At 40.9% G+C, this 15,608-nt stretch overlaps 1 protein-coding gene across 1 annotated transcript in view; it reads left to right on the top strand.

The window, feature by feature from the left end:
* DPF3 (double PHD fingers 3) overlaps nucleotides 1-14,080 on the top strand; it is a 298,015-nt gene extending 283,935 nt beyond the window's left edge. Inside the window, exons 10-11 of the mRNA XM_049770448.1 lie at nucleotides 12,571-12,652; nucleotides 13,101-14,080. Of these exons, the coding sequence (XP_049626405.1) occupies nucleotides 12,571-12,652; nucleotides 13,101-13,171 (153 nt within the window). The 3' untranslated portion in view covers nucleotides 13,172-14,080. The remainder of the gene's footprint in view (nucleotides 1-12,570; nucleotides 12,653-13,100) is intronic.
* Nucleotides 14,081-15,608: the final 1,528 nt, after the last annotated feature.

Raw genomic sequence — 15,608 nt, 5'->3', positions numbered from 1 at the left:
GCCCCGGCCCCATGTGTCATTGTTTTTGCTCATTGAACTTGTTTTATTGAGCCACACCTAGCAGCATTCAGGAATCACTCCTGGCAGGCCCAGGGGACCATATGGGATGCTAGTGATGGGACTCAGGTTGGCTGTGTGCAAGGCAAATGTCCTACCCACTGTGCAATTTTTCTGGCCCCTGAACTTGATGGTTCTCTCTGCAACTTTCCTATCAGATTTGCTGTGATGTTACAGGGCTGAGAGATCTATGAAATTTAGAGGTGTTGCAGCTGTGCAATACAGGAGCTATGGAGATGGAATGATTTGGTGACTTGGCAGTTTGATGAGGTTTAATTGTGGAACTGGGCTGTTTCTGTGTTGGAGAGTTTCAGGTGTGGCTTTGGGCTGTTGTCCCTTCAGGCAGAAAGGGACTGCTCCCATTTTCTTTTTTTTTTTTTTTTTTTTTTTTTTTTTTTTTTTGGTTTTTGGGCCACACCCTGTGACGCTCAGGGGTTACTCCTGGCTATGCGCTCAGAAGTTGCTCCTGGCTTCTTGGGGGACCATATGGGACGCCGGGGGATCGAACCGCGGTCCGTCCTAGGTTAGCGCAGGCAAGGCAGGCACCTTACCTCCAGCGCCACCGCCCGGCCCCGGACTGCTCCCATTTTCTAAGAAGGCTCCAAAGAGTCCCAGACTGCTCTATCTGGGAAAATTCAGCAGCATCATGTTCTTTTCTGTCTTTTTTTTTTTTTTTTTTGGGCCAAACATGGCAGTGCTCGGGTTACTCCTGGCTCTGTGCTCGAAAATCATTCTTGGCAGGCTTAGGGGACCATATGGAATGCCAGAATTCAAACCACTGTCTGTTCTGGGTTGGCTGTGTGCAAGGCAAATGTCCTACTGCAGCACTCAGGGGTCACTCCTGGCTCTATGCTCAGAAATCGCTCCTGGCAGGCTCGAGGGACCATATGGGATGTTGGGATTCGAACCACCATCCTTCTGCATGCAAGGCAAATGCCCCACCTCCATGCCATCTCTCCGGCTCTAGTCACATCGTGTTCTTTTCAAAACTAGTTTTGGAGCTGAGCTCTTTCTCTGCCAGCAAAATGGCAGATGTGGGAGAGAGCTGCTATGTTTCCTGGTAGACACCCACCCACGTTTTAAGAACACCCAATAGTTTTTAATGGGATAGTTTCTTTTCTTTTTTTCTTTTTTCTTTTGGTTTTAGGGCCACACCTGGCGTTGTTCAGGGGTTACTCCTGGCTGACTGCTCAGAAATAGCTCCTGGCAGGCACGGGGGACCATATGGGACACCGGGATTCGAACCAACCACCTTTGGTCCTGGATCGGCTGCTTGCAAGGCAAACGCCGCTGTGCTATCTCTCCGGGTCCCGGGATAGTTTCTTAACATGGTATACCAATATGCCTTAGGACTAAAGCTATTACCTCTGGAAAAACACTAGAAGCATTGCTACTAAGATTAGAAATGGGGTATGCATCCCACTATCTCTATTATTCATCATTGTTCTAGAGACATTAGCTAATGCAATTAGACAAGAGAAATTTACTAGAGGGACAAGATAGTGGCAAAGTTGTGAAACTTAATTTCCTTTTTTTTTTTTTTTTTTTTTTTTTGGTTTTTGGGCCACACCCGGTGACGCTCAGGGGTTACTGCTGGCTATGCGCTCAGAAGTCGCTCCTGGCTTGGGGGACCATATGGGACGCCGGGGGATCGAACCGCGGTCCGTCTCCTAGGCTAGCGCAGGTAAGGCAGGCACCTTACCTCCAGCGCCACCGCCCGGCCCCGTGAAACTTAATTTCTTTAATTAAAAACCATATCTGAAAACACTAAATAATTAATAATAAGACTAAAGTAAATATTAAGGATAGCTGGCCAGAGCAATAGCACAACAGTAGGGCGTTTACCTTGCATGCAACCAACCCCAGATGGACCCCAGTTTGATTCACGGTATTCCATATGGTCCCTCGAGTCTGCCAGGAGCGATTTCTGAGCAAAGAGCCAGGAGTAACCCCTGAGTGCCACCAGGTGTGACCCAAAAATCCAAAACAAAAAAATTAAGGGTACCTGAACTTTGAATTATTGTACAAAAATTAATAGTCTTAATATGCACAAATAACAAGTTATAGGACATAATAGTATAGGAACTCTATGTATAATAACACCAAAGAATATTTATGCACAAGACTAACAGTAAATTTGTAAAACCTATAGGAAGGAAATGTCTAAACACTAAAAATGTACACTTGGACAAATAAAAAGACATCATGTAGTCTTGAATAGAATGACTCAACATTACAGAAAAACTAGCTCTTCCTAAGTTAATTTACAAATTTAATTCAGCCCTACAGAAACACCAATGAGTGTTTTAAATGGAACAAGACAAGTTGATACTGAGTAGTCAAGAAAGCATTGAAAATCACGTTATGAAGAAGAAACAAGATCTATTAGATAGAATAGCGTACTATCAGCCTCAGTTATTAAAACAGTATAGACTAATAATATAAATTGTAATAGAATACATCTATTAGGATAGAATACTTCTATAAACGCAACTACATATATTCAATAAATAAAGGTTGCAGTTAAAATTACTGAGTCAATGATGAATTCTGTGATGTGTGGTGCGGGGGCAATTGAGCAGCCATTTAGAAAAGGGTAAAAATGGATCAATTACAATAAGAAAAATCTCCAAATGATCTGGGAATATGAATAAACACCAATTAGTACTAGTAGAAAACATGGGTAAATTCTTCCTTTAATTAACACGGGGAGAAATTTTTTGTAAAAAAAAAAGTATCAATAAATTTGGCCACATGAAAAAAATTTTTTTATTTTTGTTATTGGGCCACACCTGGCGGGACTCAGGGGTTACTACTGGCTCTGCACTCATAAATCACTCCTGGCAGACTTGAGGGACCATATGGGATGCCCAGGATCAAACCTGGGTCCGTCCTGGGTTGGCTGCATGCAAGGCAAAAAGCCCTACTGCTGTGCTATTGCTCCAGTGCCCACATGAATAGTTTACAAAGAAAAAAAAAAGAAAGAAAATTAAAAGACACCTGAGAAACTGGGAGAAAATATTTGTAGTATACCCCATAGACTAAAAGCCATTATGGCTTATAGAAAAAATGCACTTGGAACTTGAGAAATAAAGAAACAGAAACTTGATATAAAATAAAAAAAAGATAGTATAAATCACAGTACATTAAAAATGACTTATGCATTAAAAACAGTTCGAACGCATTCACAAATAAAGAAAATTAAGGGGCTGGCGAGGTGGCGCTAGAGATAAGGTGTCTGCCTTGCAAGCGCTAGCCAAGGAAAGGCCCACGGTTCGATCCCCCCAGCGTCCCATATGGTCCCCCCAAGCCAGGGGCAATTTCTGAGCGCATAGCCAGGAGTAACCCCTGAGCATCTAACAGGTGTGGCCTGAAAAAACAAAAAAACAACAACAACAAGAACAAAAAGAAAATTAAAACAAATGGATTAATCAGAAGTAAGACAGAGATATCATTTCTTGCCTCTAAAGCTGGAAGAAAATATAAACATCTGGTAATGTTTTCTATTAGTAAAACTGTGGAAAATTGTAGTCCTTGTACACTGTCATTGGAATACAAGGTGGTCTCAACATTTTGGGCAGAAAGTTACTAATACCAAACTTACCTTCAACTTAGTGAATTGCCTTAAAATATACCTACAATGCTATACAAATACATATAAATAAGGTAATTCATAATCCTGTTGTTTATGATTGCAACAATTTTAGAACCTAATTTGTCTTCCAAAGCGGAATGATCAAACAATAGTGATACAATCATGCAACAGAGTATTTGCACCCCAAAAAAGGAGTGAGAAAGATCTCCTTTGTTCAGATATATTCCTTTGTTCCTGGATATATTAATAGAGAAAACACAAATTAAAAATCGAGTAGTTATAGTATGCTGCTATCTTGTAAGAAACACAAAAAAAAGCTAATCTGATCACTTGTATAAAAGAAATACAGAAAGAATAAACAGGAAACAACGAAGACTATTTATTCAGTAAGGTGGGTAGGAGTGGAGTAAAAGAATAAGGTAGCATGGGATGATAAGAGGGTCAATAGTTCTCTGAGAATGTCTATATATAGCTCTGAGTCTCAGAATAAAGATGTGGTTTCACATACCCTCTGTAAAGAAAGATGAAAAATCATGTATAATGTGGGAAACCAAAAATGGCATAGGAACAGTAATAATGACCTTAACTGTATTAGAAATAGATAGCACAGCCATCTCAAAGAATGGAAGCAATAAAAAAAAAACAAGATAAGTAACTCTGGAAAGCAGTAATTGACAGTCGATTGTAAGTCTAAAGCAAGACAGGAAAGTGCTTACCAAATGATAGGCTCCGCTAAAAGACACAAGAGCCAGCCTGAAGGAACTGCCATTTGCCCAATTGAAGACAGCGTAGGCCATGAAGTAAATAATGATAGCATTGGGTTACAGCCCAAAGAACACAATCACTCTATTAATACAGAGCAACAAAAATGAAATGAATAAAAAAATTAAAAAGATGTTGACTCTTCCATGGTGTAGAATTCTCATGTACTTAAAGGGGGACTGAGAACACATACAAGTTTTGCATATGGAAGACCTAGATTTGATCATGTCAGCACTGAGTGACTTCTATGGGTACCACTTAGGTGTGTCCCCCTCTAAATGTTGAGAGAAGAGAAAAATGATCAAATAAACAAATAAGATTTACTTTCCTGAAATATAAATTGATACTAATATGTGTGGGCAAACATTTGGTGAGAAACAGAATATTTGCATAATCAAAGAATCTTGCATAGTGTATTCATATATTATAATGGGAAAAATCATAGTGACTTTGCAATGGACAAAGGTAGACATGCAACTTAACTATAAGGTCCGAGTACATCCTAGCAACAAGACATATTAGTTTCTCCTCATGCAAAGCCCTGAAAGGGCACAACATCTTTTGGGGGGTTATTATTGTTAAAAATGCTTACCTTCAATCTTTCCATGAAAAAAGGTCAGGCAGGGGCTGGAGAGATAGCATGGAGGTAAGGCGTTTGCCTTTCATGCAAGAAGTCATCGGTTCGAATCCCAGCGTCCCATATGGTCCCCGTGCCTGCCAGGAGCAATTTCTGAGCATGGAGCCAGGAGTAACCCCTGAGCACTGCCGGGTGTGACCCAAAAACCACAAAAAAAAAAAAAAAAAAAAAAAAAAAAAAAAAAAAAAAAAAAAAGAAAAAAGGTCAGGCAAACTCAAATTGAGTGACATTCTTTCAAATCTCTGGCCTGGAATATTCAAAAGTGTCAAGGTTGTGAAAGGCAAAGAAACTAAGGAACTATCAGGTTCAAACACTAAGAAAAATGTGACAACTAAATGTAGTATGGGATTCTTGGATGAAGACATAAATGAAAAAAACTTACAAAATCCAAATAAGGTTTGTGATTAGTTGGCCATATTACACCAGTGGGCACCTCTTGCTTTTCATGATTTTACCATGATAAAATAAGATGCTAACATTTGGAAAAGCTGAGGAAAGCACATACAGAGACAATTTTTGAACACTGGGATACCATCTCATAACTCTTTCTGACTTTAAAATTATATCAAAATAATAAAAAAAAGGCTAGATTTTTGTAAAGATGAAAATTTATTGAAAATAGCTATGAATTCATGGGGTTGGAGTGGTGGTGCAGTGGTAGGGCATTTGCCTTGCAAGCAGCAGATCCAGGAGGGACCTAAGTTCAATCCCCTAGTGTCCTATATGGTCCCCCAAGCCAGGAGTGACTTCTGAGTGCATAGCCAAGAATAACCCCTGAGCGTCACCAAATGTGCCCCCCAAAACAAACAAATAACAACAACAAAAAACAAAATATCTATGAATTCAAGTTTGAACATGTTTAATTTGTTTCAGTCCTTTTGAGTTAAAATGGTCTCATCTTCAGTCAAAGGAGCATAATAAGGATGGGGCCTCAGTCCTCTTGATCCCTAGAGTATGTGATAGTTTCTTTGTTTTCCTTTATTTATGTGAAAATAAACATTTTATGTTCCATATCTGGAATCAGACCTTTTGTCAAGGACTCCTGTTTCCATTAGTAGACAATGGTCTTCACAGAACACACTGTATGTGCTAGTAGACACTTTATGTGCTGGGGTACGAATTCTCACATTTAATCATTGGGGTGTTTTCAACAGGCTGACCTAGAAAATAATTTTTGTTCAAGTGCACCATGAATTTATAACTTAGACTTCTAAGATTCAGACCCACAATAGAGATTTCACTTAACATCATCAATCTTGGATCTATATTTTCTTTCATACATGTAAAAAATTCGAGCATACTCATTTGATAAACAGTGTCAGAATATGAGTTTCTATGTTATCACCAACAATTTTATTGATTGAACAAATATATTTGCACTTGATTTTGATCTTAAACTATAATTGGTTAGAACTGGGAGAGAGTAGAGTACTTAGGGAGATAGTAGATAAATCCTAGTTAAATTGACCATTTACGACATGAGTATGGTCCTGGCGCCTTTAGCACTGCTGATTTTGTGGATATTCCCCATTGCAAGGACTAACTAGCATCACATCTTCAGACTCTTGTTTTGGATCACCAGCTTGGTGGGCTGAGAACCACTGTTTGGATACCTAGGCCTCCTCCACTAAACCATCTGTGAGGCTACCTCTCCACAGGAGATAAAAGTCTTTTTCATCAAGGAGGTATAAAGTACTGTTTTTATAAAAAAAAAAATCAATTAATTTCTAATATTGGTGTTTGAGCCCAGTTTTCCCATATATTAAGCTAGTGCTCTATTCCTGAGCCACCTTTGCCAAAAAATAATCTGTCTTAGTCATTTAGAATAGTTTCTTTCTATCTGATTCTGGTGACAACTAATAACATGGTTCGTTTGTGGTTTTTCTTCATGCTTCATTCGTGGTTTTTCTTTTAGGTTTTAGGAATAATTGTAAGTGATTTTTTCTTTGTTTTTGGAGATTCACTGGGTGGTACTCAGAACTTACTCCTGGTTCTGCACTCAGAAATCACTCCCAGTGGGCTCATGGAATTATATGGTGCCCTGAGAGTTGAACCTGAGTCAACTGCAAACAAGGCAAGCACCTTACACATTGTACTATTGCTCTGGCCCCAGATTAATTTTGTTTTATGTCTATGTAAAATGCACGTTTGCTCCCAAATCAAATATATAAAATAAGTATTATATTTGAAGAAATACAGTTCTGTACCTCAGGTTGCTTACAGGTACAAATTAGAAAGATGGTTCCTCTTTCCATTATTTAATGTAAGCACTGTGTGTACATATGAATCATATGAAAATAGAGGCATGATAAACCATCTCAACTTTAAAACATTTCAAAATCCGTATTCCTTTTTACTATGCAGAGGTCTTTTTTTTTTTTTTTTTTTGGTTTTGGGTTTTGGGTCACACCTGACAGTGTTCAGGGGTTACTCCTGGCTCTATACTCAGAAATCACTCCTGGCAGGCTTGGGGACCATATGGGATGCCGGGATTCAAACCACCAACCTTCTTATTGGAAGGCAAATGTCTTACCTCCATGCTATCTCTCCGGCCCCTATGCAGAGGTCTTAAGACATTTACTTGACCATACTGCTCTTGGTGGACATTTAGGCTTATCTTGTTGTGGACTTGACAAAAATGGTTGACATGGAGAGGTTTTGTTGGCTTGACAGAGTCTACAGGGAGGAATCAAGACTGAGATTGTTTGGGTAACAGCATTCTTCTCACAAAGGCAGAGATTTGCCAGCACACCCCAAAATGGGGTCTCTACTCTTCCTTAGCTGTTACCATGGGTAGAATTTAGTCCTTAGATAATTAGGAGCAAAAGGTCCTTAAGTGTTGAATAACAGCCCTGGATGGGGCTGGATGATGGTGAGATGGATGGAGGGTGAGGCCTTTCTCCTCCAGCTCGGGGCCCCACGCCTCCAACTCTCTCCAGCCGGCAGGTCTTAGCGTGGCAGCAAGGAAATCATCCACAGCCATCAGGTTTCAGGAGACATCAGCTTTATTCAAGACCCTAGCCAACAGGTGTGGCTTCTATCATAACCTTTTACGCTGGATTCATAATCAGCCCTGCATTCAACCTCTTTCAGCCTTCTCTCTTCCTCTTGCTTTCCCACTGAATCTCTCTCAATCCATCCTCCAAATCCTCTTTCTGCCCCTGAGATACCTCCCAAAGACCCCTCCCAGAAATGGGCAGGTCTTACTCTCAGGTAAGGATATGCAGAAGATGGGGGTGGGGTGACATTTAAGTTGTGTTTTTCATGAGGGTTAACAAAAGAGGAAAATTCTTGGGCTATTTCCCCCAGGTCTTAAAATTTTTTTTTTGACTGAACCACCTTGAATTACAGTTACAAAATTATTATTATTATTATTATTATTATTATTATTATATATTTTTTGGTTTGGGGGCCACACCTGGTGATGCTCAGGGGTTACCCCTGGCTATGTGCTCAGAAATCGCTCCTGGCTTGGGGGACCATTTGGGACGCTGGGGGGTTGAACTTCGGTCCGTCCTGGCTCAGCCACATGCAAGGCAAATGCCTCACTGCCACTGCTCTGTCACTGCTTTGGCTTCAAAATCACAAAATTATTAATGATTAAGTTTTAGGCATGCAATGTTCCAAAACCAATTCTTTCATTACTGTTCATTTCTCTCTCCCAATATCCCAATTTCACCAGCTTGATCATTTGTCCTTTTCCTTTCTTCTTTTCCCATTCTTTTAGGCACTGTAGTCTATACTATTGTTACTCATAGGATATCTTGCATGTCACTTCACCTCCTTCGAGCATCCAGAATGAACATTTTCTTCTATTATTGTTGTGTGGTCCCTTCCCAGACCTACCCTACACCCTCCCTTGGACCCCATGCCCATCCCCTCTACAAGCTTCCTACTATGTAACAGTTTTCCTGTCTTTGTTTCTATTGCCTTGGACTTTAGTTTACTATGTTACTTTATATTAATTACTTTATATTTATATATTTATATATAATATATTATATATTTATATTAATTAATTACTATATTAATGAGATATCTTGTGTCTGTCCCTCTCCTTCAAATTCATTTTATTTTATAGTACTCTCCAGGTCCACCCATGTGTTAGAAAATTGCATGAATCTATATGACTGCAATTGTGTTTTGGGGTCTTTGAGGTATACTCCCAGGAGTAGAATTGCTGAGTGTATGGAAACTCAATTTTTAGTATTTTTTAAAATTTATTTAAAAATGTATCACATAGTTGACATAACTAATCATAATACATTTATTTCAGATGACAGAAAGCAAAATTATTTAAAAAAATAGAAAGTAGAGAATTAAAAAATTGGAAAAAGAAAAGGAGAGTTTATTAGCAGCTATATTTGTGAAAATTATTATATTATCAATAACACTGTTAATATAATAGCCATAGAATTCCTAGTATTTTTGAGGAATGTTTGTATTATCTCCCAAAAAGGCTAGACCAGTTGATATTCCTACCAGCAGAGAAAGGGGAATGTTTCCCTCCCCACACCCATTCATATCAACCTTGGTTTTCTTTTTGATGTGTATCAGTCTCTGGTATGAAGTTATTCTCTTCATCTCTTGTCTTATATTTGAATGGGGTTTTATGTTTCTTTTTTCTTGTAAAATCCTACCCATGCTTCATATATATTGGATAAGTTGTGGGATAATAATTTCTCCAAGACTGTGGACAATTTTTGTACCTTGGTCATCATTTCATATCAGGTGCAGAAGCTTCTTAATTATATGTAGTTCCATTTCTTTATCTTTTCTTCCACTTGCCTGGGCAGTGATATTTTAATCTTTTTTTTAAACACCTTGATTACATACATGATTGTGTTTGGGTTTCAGTCATGTAAAGAACATCACCCATCACCAGTGCAACATTCCCATCACCAATGCCCCAAATCTCCCTCCTCCCCACCCGACCCCTGCCTGTACTCTAGACAGGCTTTCCATTTCCCTCATATATTCTCATTATTAGGACAGTTCAAAATGTAGTTATTTCTCTAACTAAACTAATCTCTCTTTGTGGTGAGCTTCCTGAGGTGAGCTGTAACTTCCAGCTCTTTTCTCTTTTGTGTCTGAAAATTATTATTGCAAGAATGTCTTTCAAAAAAAAAAAAAGAATGTCTTTCATTTTCCTTAAAACCCATAGATGAATGAGACCATTCTGCATTTTCCTCTCTCTCTCTCTCAGACTTACTTCACTCAGCATAATAGATTCCGTGTACATCCATGTATAGGAACATTTCATGACTTCATCTTTCCTGACAGCTGCATAATATTCCATTGTGTATATGTATCACAGTTTCTTTAGCCATTCATCTGTTGAAGGGCATCTTGGTTGTTTCCAGAGTCTTGCTATGGTAAATAGTGCTGCAATGAATATAGGTGTAAGGAAGGGGATTTTGTATTGTATTTTTGTGTTCCTAGGGTATATTCCTAGGAGTGGTATAGCTGGATTAATCTTAAAGATGCCTCTAACTTCAATATCATGGAGAATTTATGGATTCAGGTCAGATATTGAGGTTTTCAATGCATTGTTGTTGTTGTTGTCGTTTTGGTTTTTGGGGGTCACACCTGATGGTGCTCAGGGATTACTCCTGAATCTGCACTCAGAAATCACTCGGCCAACTCAGGGGACCATATGAGATATTGGGAATTGAACCAAGGTCATCCTGTTTGGCCATGTGCAAGGCAAATGCCCTACCACTGTGCTATGACTCTGGCCCATTCAATGCATTTTTATTTGACTTTTGTGCATGGTGTTAGATTTGAGTTCATTTTTTTTTTTTTTGCATGTGGTTTGCCAAAAGACCCCTCCCATCTTTTTTCTGAGGACTGCTTTGCCTATTCAGTGACAGGTGGTGTTTATTGTTTCATATAAATTTCAGGATTCTTTAACTTATTTATTTGAAAAGGTCATGGTTTCTTTATAGGCATTGCATTGCATCTGTATGATGTTTGGGGAGTATAGCCATTTTAATGGTCTTTGTCCTTCCAATTCACAGCCAGGAGATGTATTTCCATTTCTTCATGTTCCTTTTATTTCTTTAAGTAGCATTTTCTAGTTTTCTTTGTATAGGTTTTTTACCTCTTTAATAAAGTTGATTCCTAGGTACTTAATTTTCGAGGCACATTTGGAAAGTATTAAAATCTCTCTAAATCCTCTATTTTATTATTTGCATATAGAAAAGTCATGAATTTTTTGCATGTTTATTTTGTAATCTGTCATTTTAACCATATACAAAGTTGTGCCTATAACTTCAAGTTTCTGGTCACCCACCCATGAGTGTAGTAAGTTCAAGAACTGCTCTCATGTTTCAGACCTTCTCTCTAGGATCTTGCATAAAACCACCACTGATTCCGTGTGTGTGTGTGTGTGTGTGTGTGTGTGTGTGTGTGTGTGTGTGTGTATCACACTTAGGCTTCCTTCTCAATCTCTGGGTGAGCTGTGGATCTATAGAATACCAGTAGCCAAGATTGCCTCTGCTTTCCTCAGATCTGCTTCTCCAATTACTCCAATTATCATTCAGCCTGCTGACCAAGCCAAAGATCATGAGACATTTTTGTTTCTTTCTTATAATCCTTATAATCTTAGTTCAGTCTACCTTCTTCCATCCTAGTTCATGCTACCATCATATTGTTTGAATACTTATATCACTGTCCTACTTCTGATCGCTAGAATCAATCTCTCTCTTTCTAGCATCATTCATATACAGCCACCAGTTATAATGAGTAGCTTTTTCTAAATTGCAAGAATAATTATGTCACTTTATTGCTAACTCTTTCAAAATTTTCGTTTTCTCCATGAAAGGAATTAGCTTGAGAGAAATGTCTCTTAAGATCTCCAAATCATTGTGTCCTCATAGATGTTTCCCATTTCTCTGCCTATTTTTTTTGTAGGATCTCTGCACTAGGTCCCAAGGTGAGATATGACACAGTATGCAAATTTATTATAAACCATTTAAGTGGGCCCAAAGATCACTAAATAGAACAGGGCTGAGCCTAGGGAATGGCAAAAAGATCACATACATTTGCCAACGAGTTACTGTGAGAAAGCAAGTTTTGAAGGAGATACAGAGAGAAGTAAGGTAAGGTTCTACCAGTAGTTGTACAGTCCATTAGAGAATGTACTTGAAAGGCATGTTCCAATGGCAATCCCACAGGAAAGTTCCATAAAATAAGGCAAATAGAGGAAAGAATAGTTTGGACACAAGAGTGAAAAGATAATTTCTAGATGAGATGGATTTCTAGAGTGGTGGTAGGATTTGATTAGGAAGTCATAAGGTATGCAAAAACTGACCAACTTAGGGGGGTTGGCACCCTAAGTGTATCTTATAAAGGGACCATCTAGGGAGGTTAGTCTGGGGAAATAGCTGGAGAAGGGGGGAGTACACAGAGGTTAGCCCTGAGTCATTCACTCTCTCTCTCTCTCTCTCTCTCTCTCTCTCTCTCTCTCTCTCTCTCTCTCTCTCTCTCTCTCTCTCCCTACTTTCTCTTCTACCAGGACCAACTACTCTTCTGTGATGACTGTGACCGTGGCTACCATATGTACTGTTTAAACCCTCCAGTGGCTGAGCCCCCCGAAGGTAAAATTTATTAAACTTAAGTGTCACTAATAGCTATCTTTCCCTCTTTCTATCCACTGGGGTGAGGCCTTTGCTAAGGGCTTAACCAGACTTGTCTCATTTAATTAGCACAACTCTATGAAGGGCAAGTAACATTGCCATGTACCAATGAGGCACAGTTCAACCAGCTAGAACTCCAAAGGAGAGTTTTTCTAGAACTGGACTGAAATGGTGGGGGAGATGGAAGCTAACAGGGTTGTTGACTCAGGCTGGGGAGGCTGGGTCAGAGGCATAATCAAGAGTGATGTCTGAGCAGCATTTATTCTGCTTTCCACCTGGCTCTAGGACTGGTACACTGCCAGTGAATTGGGGAAGTGGATGAGAAATGGGGTGTCCAATTAGTGAGGGATAGAGGTGGGGCTTGATGGTTGGGAAAAGGGCTGCTGGTAACACCATCTTGTATTTGCAGGAAGCTGGAGCTGCCACTTATGCTGGGAACTGCTCAAAGAGAAAGCCTCAGCCTTTGGCTGCCAAGCCTAGGGCTCCAGAACATGGAATGTGACTTCTAGTTGGAGAGGCTATACCAGAGCCCAATTCAAATCCAATTGAGCCCCATCTCCTATAGATCCAGATAGACCAACTATAAGGAATCCCAGTAATCACAGAGGGCGTGGACAAGTGCAATCAAGGGGAAGAGGTGTCTACTTACCAGTTCCACACAGGTTTCAGCACTTCCACCAGCCCCCTCATGTTTCTACCAGAAGGATCTTGCACTTTTGAAGAACAACCTAGACCCCAGCCCTGTAGAACCCCCTTTCACGTTTACCCAGTGCCGTGGCCCTCTCCCTGGTTTCCATTTTTAGGGAAGCCATTTTGAGATCACTGAGTCATTTGTGTGTAGTTTGGTGTTTTCTATTGATTGTGTTCCAAGAAATCTCCCCCTCAGTCTCCCCACCCCAGTGTAGGAACTGAATCCTGAACTTGATAGAGGAACAAAGGGCTGTGGAAAAGTTATTTATTACCTATGTCCCTGGAAACTTCTAGACTAGGAAACTGAAGGTCATCTTGGCCACACCTCTCTGTTTTTCGGTCTCTATGAAGAGAAAGAATGACTTTCTGATACCCCCACGGATATGCGAAAGGGTCTCCCCAGGGGTCTAAAGAGAGAAATAGAGGTACAGAATGGTGGTAGGAAGCACTGAGAAGACAATTCTGAGGCCCACCATCCCAGTCAGTATTTACCAAAAGTGATTTTGCAAGAGGTCAGGATTGGGATATCCCAACCCTGTTACTCTGGACTTCCTCCCCTCCCCCCCCAAGGGTCTCAAGAACCCAGAAGATGAGTGGCAGCTGCCTGGTCACAACTATGGATTTTTCATATCATGGAAAAAGCAGCTTTGAAAACTTGTACAGTATTGACAAATGCTAAGAATTCCTTTCCCCGTGTAATTCCTTCTTCCATTTTGTGTGGTGCCCGCCTGAGATCTGACTATGAACATTTTAGAATGGGAGAGAGAGGGTAGGCTCCCCACAAATCATGGGGTTGTATGTGTGATTCTTTGCGAGTGGGCGGCAATGACACAGAAGCCTCTGCTGGAAGGCCACCTATGTCTCTTGAGCGCTGAGATAATTTGCTGGACTCTGCTTTTCAAAAAAAAAAAAAATCTATTTCCAGAAAAGGCGGGGAGACCCTGATTCCCAGAAGCCAGGCTTGGAAGTCAGCCCCATGGCTGGCGGGAGTGGATGATGGGGCTGTCTTTGAGTTGTGGCCACAGTAGCAATACAATAACTTGACACTTCTGGAAAAACCATTTGTCCAAAGGGCAGGTCTCATGGAGTGGGACCCTGGTGCAAGCTCGGCTTCCCTGAAATCAGCTCCCCCCACCCCTTGGGGTCCGGCTGCTTACAACAAAGGCCGAGGTTATTTTTAGTCCTCCGGCTCCCGAAGAAGCCTCTGGAGACCCAGGCACTCTCCTGGCGGGGCCCCTCCTGCCCAGCTGCGGTGTTTGCTCCAAGACTTGGCAGGAATCTTCCTGCCCGGCTAATTGCTCTGGCGGTGGACCTGGGTCAGCTTGGCTTGCAGCCGAGTCCTGTCTCCTCCCAGTATTTTTTGTAAAGGGACCTGTGGCAAGAATTGGGTGTCCCTCTCTTAACAGGGGCCAGGGGACCCTGAGCGATTGCATGCATGTATCGGTGCTATTCTCATTGTCCCCTCCCTGCCACAGTTGGAATCCAAAGGTCCTGGGCAACATTTGGGTGACAGCTTCTATATTCCCAGGAAGGGGTACTTCATGGGGTGCGTGTCCTCATACCACCATGCAGCCTTTCTAGCCTCCTGCCAAATTTGCATTGAGGTGTTCTCAAAGATCAAGGATTGATTTTGAAAGTCATGTTGATCTCATCTTAGAATGGCCTCAAAGTTGCCTGGGCTTACAAGTTCGAAAGGCAATCTGAACTCCAAATCTATGCCCCTTCCATTTGACAGGTTCCCTTCAGACAGTAGGTAAACCCATTCCCTTCCTCAGGCAGACCATGTATGGGGTGTCCTGTTCCATCTCTTGCCAAGCAGCTGCCTGCTCAAAGGTGGAGTTTTGCAGGCCCTGTTAAGGGATCTAGGCCAGAAAGGGGCAGAGTTCCCACTGGAACCTCCACTCCCTGAAGAATTGGACTAACCCCTCAGTTTTAGACCCCTTCAGTTTCCCCATCTGGAAAGTGGGGACAGCCAATATCCAAGGCAAGCAAGCAGACAAAAAACCCTCAGAGTCATTTGCTCATCTTCTGCTGGCCAACTTTACACTGGTCTGTCTTGAGCTCTGAAGAACAAGCCAGGCGCACACAGAGTCCATGCAAATGAACAGCATTTTTACTTGGTCTCTGCCTCTTAGGGGATGTGTGGTCTTGAGTGAGTCACTTAACATCTCTGCCCCTCAGTTTGCCCACCTGTGAAATGGAGACAATAGGACTTGCCCTGATCTTC

This window comes from Suncus etruscus, chromosome 3, assembly GCF_024139225.1.
Source record: "Suncus etruscus isolate mSunEtr1 chromosome 3, mSunEtr1.pri.cur, whole genome shotgun sequence".
Lineage (NCBI taxonomy): Eukaryota > Metazoa > Chordata > Mammalia > Eulipotyphla > Soricidae > Suncus > Suncus etruscus.
The sequence above is the reverse complement of the archived record's forward strand: the minus strand, read 5'-3'. Positions and strand labels throughout refer to the sequence as shown.